Source organism: Bactrocera neohumeralis, chromosome 6, assembly GCF_024586455.1.
Source record: "Bactrocera neohumeralis isolate Rockhampton chromosome 6, APGP_CSIRO_Bneo_wtdbg2-racon-allhic-juicebox.fasta_v2, whole genome shotgun sequence".
In the NCBI taxonomy this organism is placed as follows: Eukaryota; Metazoa; Arthropoda; class Insecta; order Diptera; family Tephritidae; genus Bactrocera; species Bactrocera neohumeralis.
Window position 1 is genome coordinate 41,904,530 of NC_065923.1, and position 20,214 is coordinate 41,924,743.

Sequence of the window (20,214 nt, forward strand, 5' to 3'; positions counted from 1 at the left end):
TTGTGCCTAATGAGGCACCGTTCTTATCTTATCTCTCATTGTTTATGTTTGTTGTGTATATATTTATATACATAGACTATATAATATATAGTATATAGCCATATACATATATAGTATATATGCTTGTATGAGCGGTATGGGGAAACCGCAAAGTTCGAGTATACTACCTATAAATATATTTTTCTCCATATTCGCATTTGTAAAATCTAACTAGCTATCGTTCTGTGTTCGCTCTTCCTCCTGCATTTATTCTGTATCGCTAATATCAATTCCTAATAATTTTCTGATAAGGCTTTGTTATCAAATCACCGTGTAAGTTTTAAATAAGTAGTGCAAGGTTGTATTCAGATAACATTTTTGTATTTTTTTCGAAATTGCATTTAGATGTACATATGTATGTATGTATATACCACATGCTCACAAATAACCTACTCTCTTACTCTTAAATTTTCAATGTAACCTACGGTCTGCCATTTTTTCGACTCAACGCTCTAGGTTACGGTACAAGTATTATGATAACAACGTTCTACATATATTATTAGTCATTTTGTTTAAAGCGCTTTAATTTTATAGATTCAGTATATTTATTGTCCACATAATAATTGTTTGATCGGCATCATTTATCCGTCGTTTATGCGTGAATTTGTCACTATCTCTCTCTTTTGAGATCTCTGGCTTTGATTACTTCTAATTTACTACTTTGATGTGTCCGTTTGTCCGGATAAGTTGATTTCTTAAATATAGTCTTTTGAAACCATTTTTATACTCTCGCAACACCGATGTTTGTACCACCTTAAACAGATCGATGTAGATATAAAGTTATGTACTACTTGGGCAAAAAATAGTAAGACTTTTTAATTTACATTTTTCACGAAAACCCATTCGTAGAAATATTTTCTTTCTAGGTATGACGGTCAGTGACATCTGAGCCAAATGTCACATCAAAATAATCATAAGTGTTTAGTATACGCTCGTATTTATGAAGTACATAAAGTGCATTCGGCGAATTTCACGATGAGTGAAATTATTCAGGAAACCATTAAGTTTTGTGTGCGGATTCAAATTTTTGAGGTCGAAACATTCAGAATGTTGGAAAAGGCCTTCGATGATAATTGTTTGTCGCGAGCAAGTGTTTTTGATTGGTACAAATTATTCGAGAACGTGTTGCCAACAAACCACGTCCAGGACGGCCATCAACATCAACCGATGATCAACACGTCAATAAAATAAAGGAATTGGTGGATCGAGGATTAGCAGTCATAGATCTTACTGGCATCGTAGGAATATCGGAAGGATCAGTGAAGACCATTTTGAAAGATCAAAGGTCAAAGTGAAAGCATTATTGGTTCCAAAATCACTAAATTTTTTAGTGAAACATATTATTACTGGCGATCACTCTTGGCCGAAGCCACGTCAAATTAGGTTAAAAATCAAGGTTATGTTGGCAGTTTTTTTCGATTATCGAGGTGTGGTGCACTCCGAATTCGCTCCGACAGGCCATCAACACGTTAACAAGGAATACTATTTAAGGGTTATGCGTAGTTGGCGTGAAGCTATTCGTAAAAAATATGCCGGAATTATGAACCCACAACTTTTGGTTCTTGCACCACCGTAATGTACCGTCGCACACTGCATTGATTCTTCAAGAGTTTTACGCCAAATTTGCAACTAATATCGAGCTCCAATCATCGTAGTTGCCTGACTTAGATCCGTGCGAGTTCTGGCTATTCTGCAAACTCAAATTACTGCAACACGGAAACAACTGTTTTGAGGATTAGAAAAAACGTTGGCACAAATATATTAGGGCCAAAGGGAGTTATTAGAGGGGGACGACGTAGATTTTAAAGAATGAACGAAGAATTTTAAAATTATAGACAAAGTCTTACTATTTTGTGCTCATAGTAGTAAATCAAATTGATCAAGATGGCAAGAAATTTATATGTATACCAGATGTGTATGTATGTATGTGTCCGTCTATCTCTCCGCGCAAGCGATAACTTGGGTAAAAATTCAGATATTTCACAGCGGAGAGACACATCTGCAATATAAAATGTTTGAAAATTGGGCATGACCTCGCCAACTAATAATTTATATATCTGAAAATAACTAAAACGATATGTTTTTATTCATAGAAGTAAATTTTTTCCCAGTTTTCCTTATCTTCATTGTGTCTTTAACTTCGAAATATGCTTCATTCTCGACGTTTACTACCTACAAGGTGTTTTAGGTAAACAGGACTTAAAAAAAACGCTACACAGAACAAATGGTGAAGGATTTTGACAAAATCAATTTATTTTATTCAAAATAGTCTCCTTCTACTTCAATACAGCATTTTGCACGGTCCAAAAGCATGTCGAACGAGTGTTTCAGCTCGTTGGCCGGTATGGCCGCCAGTATGCCGGTGCAAGCCTTTTGAATGGCCTCTACGTCTGCATAACGCTTTCCTTTCATGGGCAAATATATTCTTTCCGAAAAGGAGAAAGTAGCAAAGTGCCCATACGGGGAGTGGTTAATAGTTAAAATGTGATTTTTGGTCAAATAATCGTCCTTCGAATGTTGGATTCTGAGCAATTTTTGGTCGTCAGTCAATTTATGCGGTCAATTTACACACCTTTCGTAAGCCCAAATGTTCCGTAAAAATGCGATAAATCGATGTTTTGGAGATATTCAATTCCATTTCCATGAATTTCAATGATGATTTCGATGAAAGTAACATTTAAGCGGCATCGTGAAATTCTCCATTACGGACAGTGCTAATTTTCGAACATCTCCCATAAGTGGACAAATTTTATGAACACAACGTTTTCATTATTATTTTCATACAAAATCAATTCCTGGATATGATTACGTTCCAATGGCCGCACATGGACACTATTTTGATAATATTTCGTTCAAATTATCTCTGATAAACGGAAAAGATTTCACAAAATTTGTCAGGAGAATTGTATATAATTTTTGGACCAGTTTTTTTTATTCTTATTAATTTTTGGTGTTTTCAGACAATATTTGTCAAAAATTGAACGCAAAAAGATCACTGCAAACAAACTGACTTGCGTTGGTTTTGGTTCATGGTTGCTCAACGGAAATTAATTGTATAATTGTCATTCATTCACACCTGGCTGACCTTGGCACGCTTTATTAGTTCAATAAATATCTCTGTAGTTCTGAGTTACAGCTTCTAAATCTAAAAATACATTTTAAACATTCGTTTTTGTCACTCCTCCATATTTGACCCTTAGCCGGACATAAACACAAACTGGATCAAAATTTCAGAATCATAAAGCCATCCTCATTTTTTTCCAATCCTGAGCTGGCACTGCATACACTTTAAACAGAGCTTTCACATATCCATAGCACATCTGAAGCTTTCATCTACGAACTTAATTATTGTATTCAACACATATGAAATATCAAAAATTGGTCCTTGTTTGTTGCCGTTTTATCCTCCCAACCTACAAAGCATAGTCCGAAAGTCAAACTTTTAGAAATGGGATTGATTAACATTATTTAAGCTCGCGAGTGCTAAGTTGAATGAACTCTCAATGTAATCGAAATTTTATTTTTAAAAGTGCGGTGCTGTTACGATAATATGTTCGTGTCGACACATTTGTATACATACAAGTACTATATCAAGTGAAAAGTGATCATAACTGCTCATAAAAGATATCTCTTTCATTCAGTTAACAGTCAACAGTTTTGTAATAATTAATAAGGTCCAGGCATTGGGCTCAGCTCAATTAGCAACACAAACAATTAAACTGTTACTCCCAAGCACATTAGGCGAAGAAAGAGGAACAAAATATGAACGATTGCAATGAGAAACAGCAATCTCATTGGCTAATGTTGAAAGGTTTCTTTCTTTGTGCCCGTTCGCATGCGGAAAACAATGTTCTTTGTGCTTGTACTCTTCATTTTGTATATACATATCTACATACATGTGTATGTGCCATTTATAGTATATATGCTGTATGTATATGATTATGCGATAACTCATTAATTCCGGTAATGGGAAGTATTGAGTTCGTTTGGCAGCACGCCTATTAGTTCTTTGGAGCGACTTCAATCAACATAAGCTTTTTGAAACATGGATAAAATTATGATTTTAGGGAAAGAAGAATGTAGAGAGAGAACGAAGCTTAGATGCTACGTATATAAGCTTTCATTCTACCATATTCATTTATTTCCAATAAGGTCTGGCTCGGCTGTTTACAACCCACATTTTTGCCACAGACGGAAAAAGCCGATAAATAAATGCTTATGAAAAATATCATACATACATATGTATTATATACCATATGTATATAGTTTTGTTCAATATATAATGTTGTCGATATATCTGATCTGGACTATTGCTTAACCTCAATGGATTCAATGAGACATTTATTTGCCTACATTTCGCCATTCAACCTCACTCATTCATATACAAGTATGTATGTATGGAATGCACACTAAAACATAGTGCCTTCATTGGATTATGTAGGCGTACGAATTTCATTCCGTTTCACACCGCTGACCTAGAAACCTAAACTTTTCTACGCGCCTTTGATGATAAGAACCACATTTTCTATATTCGATAATAAATATACCCAATGAACAATTAGGTTTGCGGAAAAGGAAATTATTGCTTGAAAACTGATGATTCACTAATGTAGAACAGAACGATAGATCTTGAATTGTTAACATCAGCTCATCCAAATCTATATTCCTAACATACGTATGTATGTATATCATTAAGACGACTCTATAATTTTTTATTTCAGTATTGGATTTATAGACATACTCGAATCTAGCTATCTAGAAGAGAATTGTTTATGGGGGATGCCAAAAGCCGGAGTGTGGAACTTTAATCCACTAAGCCTAACCTCCTCCCAACTCAAGTCTCTCCCACGGAATCATCAGATTCGGCATTACTAGAGAAAAAGACATTTAAGTCTCTTCTATTGTACTGACTGAGTGACAACTAATCTATTGTAAGTTTTCTAGTTTTGTCATAATTAGAGCATACGCCTTCTGTGCACGCTGTACACATCGGACAATATGGACTAACATCATGATTAGTTTAAAAGAAACACTTTCTAAAGCATCCATGCCCACTCAGTATTTGAGTTAGGTGGAAAGTCAGATCCCCATGTTGTATGTCTAACCACGAATGAATATCTGGAGACCTCGTTCTTTGGATGAGATTTGGCACTGCTGCTGCCAGATTGTGAGGCACTTGGTTCTCTCTGCTTTTTTCTAACTTGTAGACTGCTCTGATAGCTGGTATAGTCGCCCAAATTTGTCATCCTGGATGTCAATAGATGGAAAGCTGAACTAGTACTTCAGCAGCATCGCATTGATATCGCTCGGAAAGCACTCATTACTTGCAGAAAGCTTGTGCACTGCTTTGCATATGATCCTGTATCCATATTGGTGCTGCATACAATATCACGGATCTTTTGGTATTCAAAATCGCCGGCTGGATAGAATATTATATATTTTGTTTGTTTTGCCGGAAGTATATGTCAAGTGTTCCTTAAATTTTAACTTGGAGTCCAACATTACTTCCAAATACTTCAGCTGCGGCTGTGAAGTAATCTCGCACTCCCTTATGGTGAATGATACCATTTCTTCAACCTTACTTGTGCTTATGAGCAAGACTTCCGTCTTCTGCTCAGCCAGCTCTCAAATCATTTTTATAAACCATTGGTGTAGATGTTTAGCCACTGCAACCACTATGAGGTCATCAGCATATGCGATTGTTTTCACAATTTTTGTTGACGCATTCTTATTACCTCGTCGTACATCAAGCTCCATAGTAGGGGCCTATGACCGAGCCTTGCGGTACTTCACTCGAGATGGTGTAGCTCTGAGTGCCCTCGTCCGTGCCAAATAACAATATTCGAAATAGCTCATTACAAAATTTACGAGATACTGGTGGCGCGTATTTCATATAGAGCTTTGATTAGAAGGTTTCTTAGTTTCTTAGGTTTCTTTTTCGTAAACTTTTCCAATCGTGTCGAGCATACGCAAAGGTCGATAAGATGAAAGTTCTTCAGGTGGCTTTTTAGGTTTTGGGAGTAGAACCAAACGCTATATCTTCGTCGTCGGGGAACACTTCTTATATTATGCACGCGTTGTACATTTTTTCAAACAAAATTGGGTTTCATAATCATGGCTTTCTTTTGTTTGTTGGGTATATTCAATTGAATGCATATAGTCGTAAGCATGTAGACATGTATTCGAAAATTAACGAGGTTCTTAAGTTGAAAATTTGTGTTGCGCATATGTGTCGTTTGTGGTATTTACATTTGTTGTTGCTATTGTTAAAAACAAATTTGATTGATGGCTGTAATTGGAAATTTCATTAGGAATGCATTTTGAGATAACAAATTTGTGTCATACTCGAATACAAAATGTTTGTTAATGCACATAAGTACATAAAATATGTCTATACCCTGCAAGTTATGAAACTCCAATATACTGAAAGAACTAGCGCGGAAAATAATACACTTAGTCCTTTTTTACGCGATTATTGATTCTGCCATTAATCGCGTAAAAAAAAATCGCGTAAAAATGGTTAGTTTTCCAATATTAACTGACGAATTGGTTCCGAATATAAAAAATATCGCGTATAACAAAATATACGAGCAAAAAAATATTCAAAAACAATACAATAAGTTTCAAATTTCAGACTTATGATTTATTCATTCATAACAAAATAAAAAATACAAAACAAAAACCATATAAAAATGGAAGATTTATTGAAAAAACCGTTGAATGCTGTTTAATCACTGTCATTATCCGTAGTGGAAATTATTCTTAGCCGCTTATTTTGTTGGCCGGCACTGATATCACTAGAATTTGTATCAGAATCAATAGTAAGAACTATGGATTGATGTTCTGATTGACTTAGCATCTCCGACTGAGTTTGCACCATAAATTCAGTTAATTTTGTTTGAATGTTCTACTCGTAGTTCTTTATATCTTAACATGCAGACTCAATTATTTTTGAAAAATTCGTGCACGTTCGGCATCAGTATCATTTGCTACAAAATAATTTTCCAATTCTGCTGCAAGTTTAAGACCTTGCTTAATCGTCTCTGCTTTAATTTGATGCTCGTCTATCTCGGTGTCGCTGCCATTTTCCGATTCGATTACTTCCGTAGCTATTTCAATCAAATCGTCATTACCGAGCTCTCGGTCTAGAAGAATCTCGTCAATATCTTCTCTCGTCATATCTGCAAGAATTTCTCCTCCCGCGGAACGTGCTAAATCAATGATATCTGAATAATTAGTTGAATTGCTTATTACTGGCATACCACTTTTAACACATTCTGGCCAAACAGATTTCCAGCACGCGTTTATATGTTGCCTTATTTCAGAAATTGCTTTTGACGCATACAAAATGCAATCCTTGATAGAAAAATTTTTCCAAGAATCGGTGAAGTCCAATTCAGGATTTTCCTCCAGTTTTTCCATAATGAACTGAAAAGTTTTTTTGAGGTAGTACATTTTAAAAGTCGCAATAATACCTTGATCCATCGGTTGGATAATTGATGTAGTATTCGGTGGGAGGAAAATGATATTTACATTAGGATGTTCAATCAACGGATGGCCTGGTGCATTGTCAATTATTAAAAGAGCTTTAAAGGGCTGTTTCTTCTTTTCCAAATAACTTTTAACTTCTGGTACACAGCATTTAGCAAACCATTCTTGGAATATATTTCAAATTATTAGGCTGTTTTATTGCCCATCCAGTGAACACGTAAATGTTTTAAATCTTTACCCTTTAGTTCTCGCGGCCTGAGTGCGCCGACATATTCAAAAATTATTACGCGTAAAAATATGTAAAGAAGCAAAAAACGAAAAAAGCAATCGCGTTAAAGTGAGAAATTCGCGTAAAAAAAGGAATTTGCGCTGCAAAAATAACCGCGTTAAAGTGAAATAGCGTAAAAAGAGATCGCGTAAAAAAAGGACTGAGTGTAAATACATATACACCGTGCTACTCATAAAACCTTTGCGTACACAAAAGTTAGAAAAGGTTAGAATTGTCAATTGAGCCTTAAGACAGTCATAGAAGCTTCAACCGACATTTCTGATAGCGCTATTGAGCTATTAGCCGGTTATTTAAGCGCTAGGCTACCTACTTTCAGGACATATGCGCGAACGTCTATTCTGAGATTGTGCTCTTGTTTACTTGTATATAAGATAATGTAATATTCAAATTTAGCTTACTTTATTTCACATATTTCTTTATTTTTTTTTTTCATTCACTTCCAGTGTACGTGAACGCTCCAAAGTGCATCGCAGTCCTGATTGGTCGAAACGTGTCAGAGACAAAAGATTACATCAAAAGAAGGCGATTAGTTGTATTGAAGGTAAGTTCATTTTTAAATTGATTATTAGTTAAAATAATATTATTAAGAAGGTGGAACAAATTATTTAAGGTCTTTCATATAAAAATTACATATACCAAAGTCTTGTTATCTAACGCAACCTCACACGGAAAATTTTGAATATCGAATGATTCTCTGAACGAGTTAGTCTATCCAAAAGATCAAAGCTAGTAAAAAAAGCGTTGCTTCTCGATTAACTTGTCCAGAAAATCAAAAATCGAAATGGCGACATTTTTAAGAAAGAAAGTTTAATTTTACCAAAAAAATTGACCGTTTTTGGCTTGTCTAATTCAAAGATCAGATCAAAACTGATAGATCATGTGTAACAACGATGTAAAGAACAAGGCCAAAAAAATCGTGGTGATCGGACCATTGACCGCAGCAATCACTTAAGCAAATCTGAAAAATTCTGTTACGAGATAAACATGTCAAAAAATGTTACTCCGATCAACTTAAAGATTTAAGACAATATTCTAGGGAATTAAAAAATATTTTGAGCTGTAAAATCCAAGCTACCCCTTAAAAATAAACAAAACTAGAATTGATTGAATTGGACACTTTAGAAAACTGTTTGAGTATCTATTTCAAATTTTAGACTATTATTTTTGGGTTATAAGCTATCGAAATTTGGAAAAACCAATCGGGAGCAATTTTGAGCAATTCCGGACTGTACTTACTAATTATAAAAGGTGTTCCTAGCAATTATATCTCAAAGCACATATCCTGTGGCGTATGAGCAACATTTTTCAAAGAAGTGCGTTGGCAAAATAATGTTCATTCTTTTCATTAAAAATTGTAGTTCTTGTAGTATATTCGTCATAAGAAATGTTTAACTAAGTCTGAGAATATAATCGGAAAAGGGGAAACGCTCTACTATCTACCTTCTATCAACGTTGTTTTATGTTAAGAACTGAAGTCGAAATTAAGGTTATTTCATAAGACAAACCGATCTTTACGGAAGATGTTTATATTGGTTTGTCAAGATATTTTGTTAAACCAAAAAGTTTTCCTTGGTTAACTTAGATTAGGTTATTCAGCTTGATATCTAAAAGTATCCGTGAAAATCTTTTAGCATTGATCTACTTGTAGTAAAGACGGGACATTCGAGCACAATCTTCCAAGCAGCCGATGCAAATAACATCCGGTAAAATATTCAATCTTATGGCTTCCTTCCCTTACTCGGTTTCTGTTCTCCACAACTAAATATCTGGGGGTTCATATCGATACCAAACTGAATTAGAAAATTGACATTGAATAAAAGAACAAAAAAAGCATACAAGTATATGACCTACTACAACTGCAAAAGAATACTTAGCAGGTACTAGGGTCTGAACCCAAATTTAGTTATGTGGATGTATATGGCCGTCATTGGGCCGATTCTGACATATGGAGCACTGGTTTGGAGGCTAATATTAAAGAAACATTGTAATATTAGAAAACTAAATGGATGGAGCTATTAAATAATAAACCTGAAAATAATCCTGAATCAGCTGTTCATAGACGTCTTTACTTGGAAATCAGTAGCAAGTTCTACTACCATAAAAGAATAAAGATGTTCGGAGATTGAAACAGAAAAGAAGAAGACATAGCGCTATCCTGAACTAGCTAAATATAAGTAAATTAGACTACATTCTCTCTAGGTAAGATTTCAATAGCTTTGAGTGTGGATTCCTAGGTTTAGTAGAGGAGAAGGATACTACCTCTAAAAGGAGGATACAGAAGGCAACCATATACTACACGGAAAGCCAGGCGGCATGGCTAGCCTACTCGGCGTTCCAGCTAAAAGGGATATTTTCGGCAACAAAAAGGCAAGCGAATTAACAAAGCTACGAGCGGAGTCAATAACATTCCCGCCGGCAATGATCAACAATTAACTGTATATGCATTTTAAAGAAATAGCTCAGAACACAATAACAAGCTGCAAGATAATAAAGAACATATTGTCCAAATATGACAGAAAAAGAACATTGGATCTACTATTTAGGTTTTAGGAATGCCCTATAACATTAATTTCTTCTTTACTGCTGTGATCAAATTGAAAGGTGAATTTTGATCATTTCATCTCAGTCATCATAGCACTTGGAAAATCCTCCGTCGTGATGGCCATCAGAGCCTTCTTCGATTCAGCTTTTATATCCTCAATTGAGTCAAAACGGTGTCCTCGGAGTGGTCATGTGAATTTGCTGAATAGCCAGAAGTTACACGAAGGTAAATCAGACGATTGGTTGCGGCACGATATTAGTTGAAAATGTAGCGAAATGATCACGAATAATCAATGCAGTATGAGATGGTGGATTATCGAACTTCTTTGTTCAATAAATTCAGATATACTTGTAGTAAAAAACGAAACAAATCAAAATGAAATAATCTCACAAAACGACGCTTATCTCAAATACTAATGAATATTTGGACGTGAAATTTATCATAGATCTCACTAACAATACTACCAACTTACAGAAAAAAAATTTACCCATTCGAAATAAACACGCGAAGTATAAATTAAAAATTCACCTTTCAATTTGATCACAGTAGTATATTGTACATTTAAAGAGGATGCTAAATGAATAATGTGAACAAGCCTTTCCTGGCTAACCACCGGCAAAAGACGCCGAAGACAAGTAGAACGACTTCAAATATGAGCCACTTTAAAATAAGCTTTAAAGCCTTAAGCTGCTGTAAAATGTTTTCTCAGCCCACATTCCAAATATCAAAGCTCAAAAAGCTCTTTAACAGCAATGTTAATTAACACTAACAGCGACTTAAAGCACAAATTGTAAGTCAAGCTTACTTAACAGCAGCTTTCTGAAGGTGATCTTGTTTGAACTGCGAGGCACGAATTTGTATTACATTACCTAATATGCGATAAATCACACAGAACATAAATGGTAACAGCGATTTTTGGATATTCAGGGCGATGCGATTACAACATAATGGAAAAAACGACGCTTTGTAAATAAAACGAAAAAGGAGAAAGCAATAAACTCATAAACAACTAAGCGCATGCATTATTGACGATTATTTTATATATGTACATATGTGTGTATGGGTATAAATTGTAAACTGTAATTAGAGCGGTTGTAACGAAGAGTTGGAATGCACATTTGATATTTCATTCTCGTATTATAGTTAACTGACAGCAACGAACGTGCGCAATGAAAGTGAAAAGATCAATTAAAAATCTTCGAAACACACTTAAATTGGTAAGCTGAATTTGGAAGACAAAAGTTAAACGTTTTCAACGATGTTTTCAAAGCTTTCAGGGACACGTTTGCATCATAAAAAATAAAAATAAAACTTGTTATTAATAAGCATCATGCGCCAGTAGCAGGCATAAGCACATCACATCACACTCTAAGAAACGCAACCGGCAAGATGTAGACACCGAGAGTGAGAGCGTGAAGATCAACTGCGCTGATACAGCGAAATGACAGCAGCATGATCAGATATTGCCAAGCATAAGCTCACTGAAACGCGTATGACGCGATACTCGTTTGCCGCACTTTCGTAAGCGCTTGACTTTGAAACATTATCATACGTGTTTCGCTATTTGTAGTTATCCACCAGATGTCTAATGATCGTCGTATCTCATTTAAAGTCTATTGAGCTCCCATATACTCGTAGCAATAATCCCATAAATTATGTGCATATTTCATAAAGTTAGTACTCACAAAAGCTTACGCCTATACGCGCAGAGAGCAGCACAATTGGCTTGGAGCCTGTGCATGAGCAACAGAGCGAACTGCGATCACTGAAGCATTTCGAACGTACGATTCCCCCATGACTTTAGCTGGCAGTAGTCCACAAATGCTGATACTACAGACACCCCACCCTTACACTGCGTTTGTATTTGTGTGCCTGTACGTAGTGCGCAGAGAGCTCTGGCATACGGCATAGTCAGTCACACGGGCCCGGTTCGAGCGTTAGGACGTAGAAGTAGACGCGCGCGCGCCCAATCGCACGGCTAAGTGATCTGTCCAAGTCTAGTGAGTGATTCAGTGAATGGAAAAAAGTGAGAAAAAAAGTTAGCGCATTAGCAGCTTTCAGGTTTTTTAATTGTTTGGACCTACAGTGCATTTCGCCGTCGCAATTGCAGTGATCGCACAGGTTCGCTATTTGCTGGTATTTATTGTGTTTGCGCTTTTTCGGAATTTTCGCAATGCAAGTACGCGTGTGGCATTCATACTGACGCTAACGTTTCGGGAACATTGTTAGAAATTCAATTGCGAATGTGGCAAATATCGGAACGTGCTGCCAATATGCCAATATACTTATGTATGTGTATCTCGCCAATAAGCTCTGCGCATTCCCAGCCCAAAATATGCTAAAAAGCAATGCAATAAATACATAGATAAATAGGCAATCGAAATGTTAAGGTCAAATGAGTGCGAAATGTGTGTGTGTGTTTAAAAAAGATGTTGCTGTATTGCTGTAACTTTAAAGTAACTGTTTACAAATACACAACCGCAATGACAACAAGCAACAGTTTTGTTGCAGTAATAATATTCATATATGTATGTACATATGTATGTACGTGCATCGTTGCAAAAAAGGCGAATAGCCACCAAAACATGATTACAAGCGTAGCTTGCGGGTCCAACAAAAAACAGTGGCGTAGTTAGTAGTTGGGGCACAATGTGCAAGGTTAGGTTAGGTTCGTAGTCCAACTGGGCATGATGACACATAAACTTATAGTTTATTGTGCACCATAGATGTACGGGCCTCACATACCTTTCAAAACAGTTACACCGTTGTGAAAATCCGAAGCAGCGAACAGTTACACCGAAATGAAAACGTCATATCGGCTGGGTCATGTTAAGTAGCGGAGCTTGTACCTTCTTGCATCTGCGATTTCAAAGTGCTGTCTAATGAAATAACTATATAAAAATTCCAGAACAAAAGTGATATCATATAGTATAAACCACGACAGTTTCGCCCCACTACTATTTTGAAGTGCTTTTGACAGTGGAATACTATGATTTGTGACGTCATGAACGAAAAGAGAGACAGAGAGAGAGTTTTGTAAAATCAAGATATATAATATAACCTCTTTCTTCGTTTCTATGAAGCTTGGTTTTTTTAGATTTCAAGAAGATAGCTGGCTATGTATGTATGAAGTGCTTTTGACAGAAAAATACAGAAATTTGTGACGTCATGAACGAAAAGAGTGAAAGAGAGGGAGTTTTGTAAAAGCAAAAGCCCAGTTAGCGAATTGAGTTGGATACAAGAGAGTAACATAAACTCTTTTTTCGATTCTACCAAGCTTTGTTTTTTAGATTTGAAGAAGTTATGTTTGAACACAAATATTTAATCAAAAAACTAATAGCGCTTTCTTTTCTCAATTCAAAATTATAATTATTAGAAGAACTGACAATCAAAAACAATGAATAAAAATCCGATGAACAATTCTCACTTTCACGTTTTGAGAAGGATAGGAAATGTTGTACTTCTTTATGGTTAGAAGGCAGGATTGTGAGAAAAGAGCATAGGAACCTGAACATTTTTGAGAAAAAAAAACCTACGTAGCTGAAAAAATTTTGAGAAAAGAACGCGTAACTTTGACAGCCCAGTCATAGTTCAGAATAAATGTTAGATTTTTATGTGAAAAGAAAACGCTATGAAACAACGCTGCAGCTTATTCAGCTGGTGAAGCCACCGATCGTATGGAGGAAATATACTATGAACTAGTCCCCCATAACTCTTCTTTGACAGATTTGGCGGCCAGCTCAAAAACTAGCTTGATGATGATGAGATCAAAATGGAAACAAAATCCCAAATCCAACAGATCGAAGCTTCACACTATCGTATCGCTATCGAATAAATGCATTACACTAGAATTATGTCGGAGGATAAAGTCATGTTTTCATTTAAAAAACGCTCTTTCATTGTTTGGCCAAATAATTTATAGTAAAGTAACGAATTTCAGTATTTCGAGAACTAGATTTCAGGGCCGTGCAGTCAAAACCATTTGTTGGTCGAGGGAACTCAATAGACATTTAATCGCGCAACTCTCCGTAGTAGTATTGAAATATATTTTATATAACGGTAGAGGAAGTTATGATATTACAATATGTACCAAAAATTTTCTATACATAAAAAGAAAGGTTGTTTAGGGTATAAAACATGATATATTAAGTTTGCCTCGTCTTTTGTAACACCCAGAAGGAAACGTCGGAGATGCTGCAAAGTATAAAATTAACAGCGTGACGGGCTGAGTCGATTCAGCAATACCTTTCTGACTGTCCGTCAGTCTGTATATATGCGAACCTGGTTCCTCAATTTATGAGATATCGATCTGAAAGTTTGCGCACCCTCTTCTCTCAACAAGAAGCTGTTCATTTGTCGGAACCGCCAATATCGGGTTACTATAGCATATAGTTGCCATACAAACTGAACGATCGGAACCAAGTGCTTATCTGGAACACTTTTTCATTTGGTGAGAGATCTTCACGAAATTTGGCATATGTTATTACCTAAGACAGTGCTGAAAACTCCGAAGAATCGTTCAGATTGAGTCACAATAGCATTTAGCTGCCATACAAACTAACCGCTTAAAGTTCTTGTAAGGAATTTTTGTATATGTGCAGGTATTATACTATATTCGGTGAAGTCGAAGTTAAGGCTTTTTATTGTTTAAGCCTATTTTTCGACCCACACAACCGCGCCCCCTACGAATTTTATCCCCTAACCTACAGTATTATGAAGCAGTTTGTAACCGATGCGATCATTTTTGTTGTGATCTGTTCACAAGTATGAACTTTGTTGTGTGTTGCTGCTGCTGCCATTGTTCGCGCTGCAGCACTCGTAAACATATGTATGTATGTATTTATTACCTTTGGGCATCGAAGCAATGAGCGCAAACGCGAGCGCACAAAGGTAACTTTAGCGCTTCGAATTTGTAGTTGAACATTTAGTTTGCGCACGATGCCGCGATGACGAAACGCGAAACGATACAAAGTCAGCTAGTAAAGAAAAACACAAATAATGCACACATATGCATACATGCACACACACAAATATACACATGGACACAGGTATAAAGTCAAACAAGGTAAATATGTATGCGGTGGCGAGTGCTAATAAGCCCCCGTTTTGATAGGACTGCAAACCAGTATTAGTGGATCAAAGCATGAAAAAAGAATACGCACGAAAAAAATAATACAACAATAATAAATACAAAAATAAAGTAAAATTAAATAAAGAACCTTGAAACATAATAAAATGAAATCGCGTTATGGCGTAAATTCACAAGTGAAGAAGTCGGACGCTGGCGAAAAGCAATAATAACAACAAAACTTGAATTTTTTCTGAAGTTATTGTTTTGCATGCGATCTTCAGCGCTTGCAATTATATACTTGTCTAGCATATACTTGTATATGCATTTCTATTCATTTTTTATGGCCTAACATTGCTGGCATTTGTAAGAAGTGGCGGCGCTGAGCGTTAATTGTCATAATGGAAAAGCTTGCAAACTACCGTTGTAACGTTGTAATGCAGGAAAAACTGCATATTTTACCGCAAACACCATAATCGCCGCGGAAAAGTTGTATCGCTTGCTGTTTGAGGTTTTTCTGCTTTTTTTTTTTTGTTTTTTGTTGTTGATTGTAAAAAATGCGAAAAATTAACAAACGAAAAAAAAGTGACGCATAAAACCGATAGTGAAGGCGATTTGCAAACAAGCAAACTGTAAAGAAAAGCCCACCTATTTACAAAGCTGAAAAAAATTAATGAACGCTAAGTTCAGTGATCGTGTCTATGACGGCGTAGCCGGCTTCCGCATTCGACACCAACAAAGGCGCCGCTGCATTATATTTAAGCCATTGTTTGTTAATACGGTTTATTCGAATTTTTGTTGGTTTCTATTTGCTACTTTTTAAATTCAGACAAATAAAATGTTTGGGTGGGCGATACAGCTCAACGTAGCAAATGCATAAATACATATGTAAATATATAAATACAAACGCAATTACATAGCAACAAGTGAATATACTGTTAGTGAAAAATTCTGCCAACTGCTTTGACGCATAACATAAATATTTGATACTAATATGGGTTTATATATACACACATATGGTATATACATATATCCAATTCTAAGGTGCATAGGCACTTATACAGGTGTATGTACTCTTATCAGAACTCACCCGAGTGCCGGAATTGGGTTATTTTCAATTACAACGAAGCTTATCTAACTCACACTTATCACTTTTTGTATCTCTAGAGTAGGTGTGTGGTATTAGGGCGATCTGCCTACCTATTGTAGCAGCTCCGATTCGCTCATATTTAATTCTGTATTTTTTGATTTTTTGTATAAATTTATTTTTATTTTTCGGCTAAGTAAGCAATTAGTTGTCATATAATCTATGGCAGATTTTGATCCGCATTTAAGCCCATTTCTTTGAGACATAATGCTTTACCACGAATCTTAGAATAATAACTTTCTTAAGTTGGTTTGTATAGAACTTTTCAACTATTCTTATCAGGAAGAGTCACCTACTTTAGTAAGAGGTTTGGTTGAGAGGTTAATCCTTAGAGGTGTCCAACTTGGAAAACTTTGAACCCTGATCCGTTGTGGTATCTTAAAAGTCCTATATACAGGATCATAAGATTTGTTGAGACGTCTAATTTCAGTTTCGCCAATGTCTTCTGGTTTGCAGAAGGTAAGATTTCTAAGATCTTTCTATATATACTGGATCATAAGATCCTTACAGAAACCTTACAGACAAACGAAGCGCTTAGAGCCTAGCACAAATTTGTTGAGACAGATAATTCCAGTTTCGACTATGTCTTCTGGTTTGCAGAAGGTAAGATTTCTAAGATCTTTCTATATATACTGGATCATAAGACCCTTACAGAAACCGTACAGACTAACGAAGCGCTTAGAGCCTAGCACAAATTTGTTGAGACAGCCAATTCCAGTTTCGACTATGTCTTCTGGTTTGCTGAAGCTAAGATTACCGTGATATTTCCACCTTACCCTCCTTCATACAACTGGTGACCAGCGCCTGCTAAGCGCACGCGAGGTACATTGGTCCAGGGCTAGAACGTAAGACGCCAATGGAGATCCAACTCGGTCTCATTTCTAAATGAGCAAAGGTGCGCCTTCTAGCTACTCATTGGCTTTGCAGTTAGCGATGCAACTATGACCGGCCTCCAGATCTGATGATGAAGTCTTTATGCTATTTCTAGTGAAGACAAACGCACAGTTAGTGAGCTCAGCGCTAGTATTGCCGCTCTGCTGTCGGATTGAACGATCATCTCCCTGAAAGGAGCTGCGCTTCGCAACAGTATGTCTATCGCAACCTTGACAGTCACTTCAGCCACTTCCACAGCAGTAGTCCGGTAGTCTAAAGCTAAGCTTGACGAAGAGTTCCTTACAGAAAACTCGTCGTCCAATTGTCTCTCCTAGTTTTGATCCGTATGTGAAAAGGCTCACTGAACCTCTTCTCTTCTTCTTCGGTTGGTGAGCATAAAAAAAGCCGTCATAAACAGCCTTTGCGTCGCAGTGGTCCAAATTTTCAGGAATGCAGTTTAAGAAGGAGAAACATGTCCTTATTCGAACACCTTCAGAAAACCAGCTTCTCTGAGCCTTATAGCATACTTCGTAGCAATACAACTGCCGGCAGATGACCACGTGTGCTATGTTGATTGTTGGTTTAGTCCTTAGTAAACCAGAGAAGCTAATGAGAGCCGCTCTTTGACACATTCAAGCTTTTTAGCAGAAGGAGCCTTTTCGAGCACTTTCCACCAGACAAATATACTATAGAGCATTATTGGCTTGATAACGGTTTCGTAGAGCCAAAATACTAACTTTGGCGAGGGTCTCCACCTTTCCCCATAACTTCTCTACAGTAATATGAGCCAACCTATTCTTTCCGTACTCTCTTCTCAATATTTGGCTTGCATGAACGCTTTTTATCAAGGATACGAATTCCTTAGGATAATCTTTAGCGAAACTAAGAACACATTTAGGTCATAAGAGTATTATATTATATAAATACTTGCTTTAGACTACAGTATCACGGTGCTATCTATACAAAAAAAATCTCTTGCGTTTAGATATGATAAATAATTTCTCAATTCCAAATAAAATATTTATGAAGATAAATATAATCGACACAATAAGAATTACTCATTCTATCAAAATATACGACTTTACCACTTTTTTAAGAACACTCGCTTTCGATTTCGACTGTGCCATAAACATTGAAAGTCTACCAAAAATTGGAGTTCAAAGCGACCAAAAAAACTGAATATGCTAATGAGCCTAATTCAACGAGTTTGCAGACAATTACGAACTTACGAAGAAGCAAACAGAGGAACTAAAATTAATGGTCTAAAAAATAGACACAAACTAGACCAAAAAGTGAAAATACTTGAAGGCGAACAAGTTCATTCATTAATTCGATCAACACGCTTGTAAATTAATTAACAGAATTTATTTTTCAACTATGATAAAAGAGGAAACGTCATAATGAAATCAGAAGCAACATTTTGCTTACGTTGCGCTACAAAGCCAAATTCAAGCATACATACACACCTACATATGTTTTTGTACATCAATTGAGCAGAGTCCGTTAATTGCTTGGTGCGAATTGTTGGCGTGAAAATTTACATTTCCGCAGCAAAATTGCAAAAATAGCTTTGGCTAGTGGACTGAGTGGAGCAGCTGGGCATTGCTAAGTGTTCTAAGTTGCAGCCATAGTCAAGTGTATAAGCTTCATGAAATATTATTTGCAAGTGGCTGAAAATTATACATCAGTTTAAAGAAAAGTAGGTACCATTTATACGATTGATTGTTTCAGTGATTAATTCTTGATTGCCTGAATTTCACGCCGTTGAGCATTACCTTGTGATATGTATGAGCACAGTAAAAACTCGGTGGGGGTCAGATCCAAAAATATGGTAGATGAAATGAATACACTTCATGAAATTGAGTGATCATTTTCATTAATTTGTGACACAATATATTTTCGTGATCGATGAGCACTTTCTTCATTATCAAAGTCCTTTTTAAGAGATTTTGCCCTTCAAGCATTCCAGCAACGTTGTACGAGTATGATAGCCGCTATTTACATTTTAAAGATAGTCATTTCAATCCCAAATTTAAACTTCCACCAAATATGTACGAATTTAATATATTCGTACAAATGATGACAATATTGAATATGAAGCTTCAATGTGAGATATTTTCATCACCCAAAATTACGATTTAAATCGAATGAATTTGTAATTTACTACTAGTTGAATAAAAATCAAATATAAAAATGAAATGAATTTAGAACCTTTCTAACCAAATATTGAAATATGTTTCTGTATCTTATTGTTCATATGGTAGATTTTTCCTCCCTATTGTCGTCCACTTCTGAGTAATAGCCTTTTCACACAGCTCTTAATTGATCAATTAACCGGCCTTTGCTCGATTAAAGTGCTAATTTAGATCGATTTGCCATACAAAATAAAACTAAGATTTTACTACATTAATTCTCAAGCGAATTGCAATCGAGCTGAACCTGGAATGCTACTCTGCGGGTTGTCGTCCACATTGTAAATTTTTGGTTTAACTCTACCTTTTGGTGCCAAAAAAAAATATAAAACAAGGAAAAGAAGAAAATATAACAGAATCGCGCCTATTGTTGATCGAGTAGTCAAATGTCTGAAAAACAAAAACTGGTTTCTCAATAATAATCTTAATGTACTAAATTAATTTGGCTGTGCGAAATAAACATAGTCAATACCTTAAATAATAATTATCATATATTATAATATCAGATGCTTCGGTCCATTTTTCTAAAGCAATTAAATTGAACTACAAATAATTATTTAATCATTCAACTTT

At 35.9% G+C, this 20,214-nt stretch overlaps 1 protein-coding gene and 1 pseudogene across 5 annotated transcripts in view; one reads left to right on the top strand and one right to left on the bottom strand.

Annotated features, from left to right (window-relative positions):
- LOC126761446 (uncharacterized) overlaps nt 1-20,214 on the top strand; it is a 39,227-nt gene that overhangs the window by 2,180 nt on the left and 16,833 nt on the right. The window contains exon 2 of one of the 5 annotated variants that reach the window (XM_050477597.1): nt 8,263-8,360. In XM_050477597.1, the coding sequence (XP_050333554.1) occupies nt 8,263-8,360 (98 nt within the window). Of the gene's footprint in view, nt 1-8,262; nt 8,361-12,282; nt 12,483-15,362; nt 15,427-20,214 lie in introns of those variants that run through there. The other 4 variants (XM_050477599.1, XM_050477598.1, XM_050477601.1 and 1 more) reach the window with 4 other exon arrangements.
- On the bottom strand, nt 6,767-7,582 carry LOC126761459 (tigger transposable element-derived protein 1-like; annotated as a pseudogene).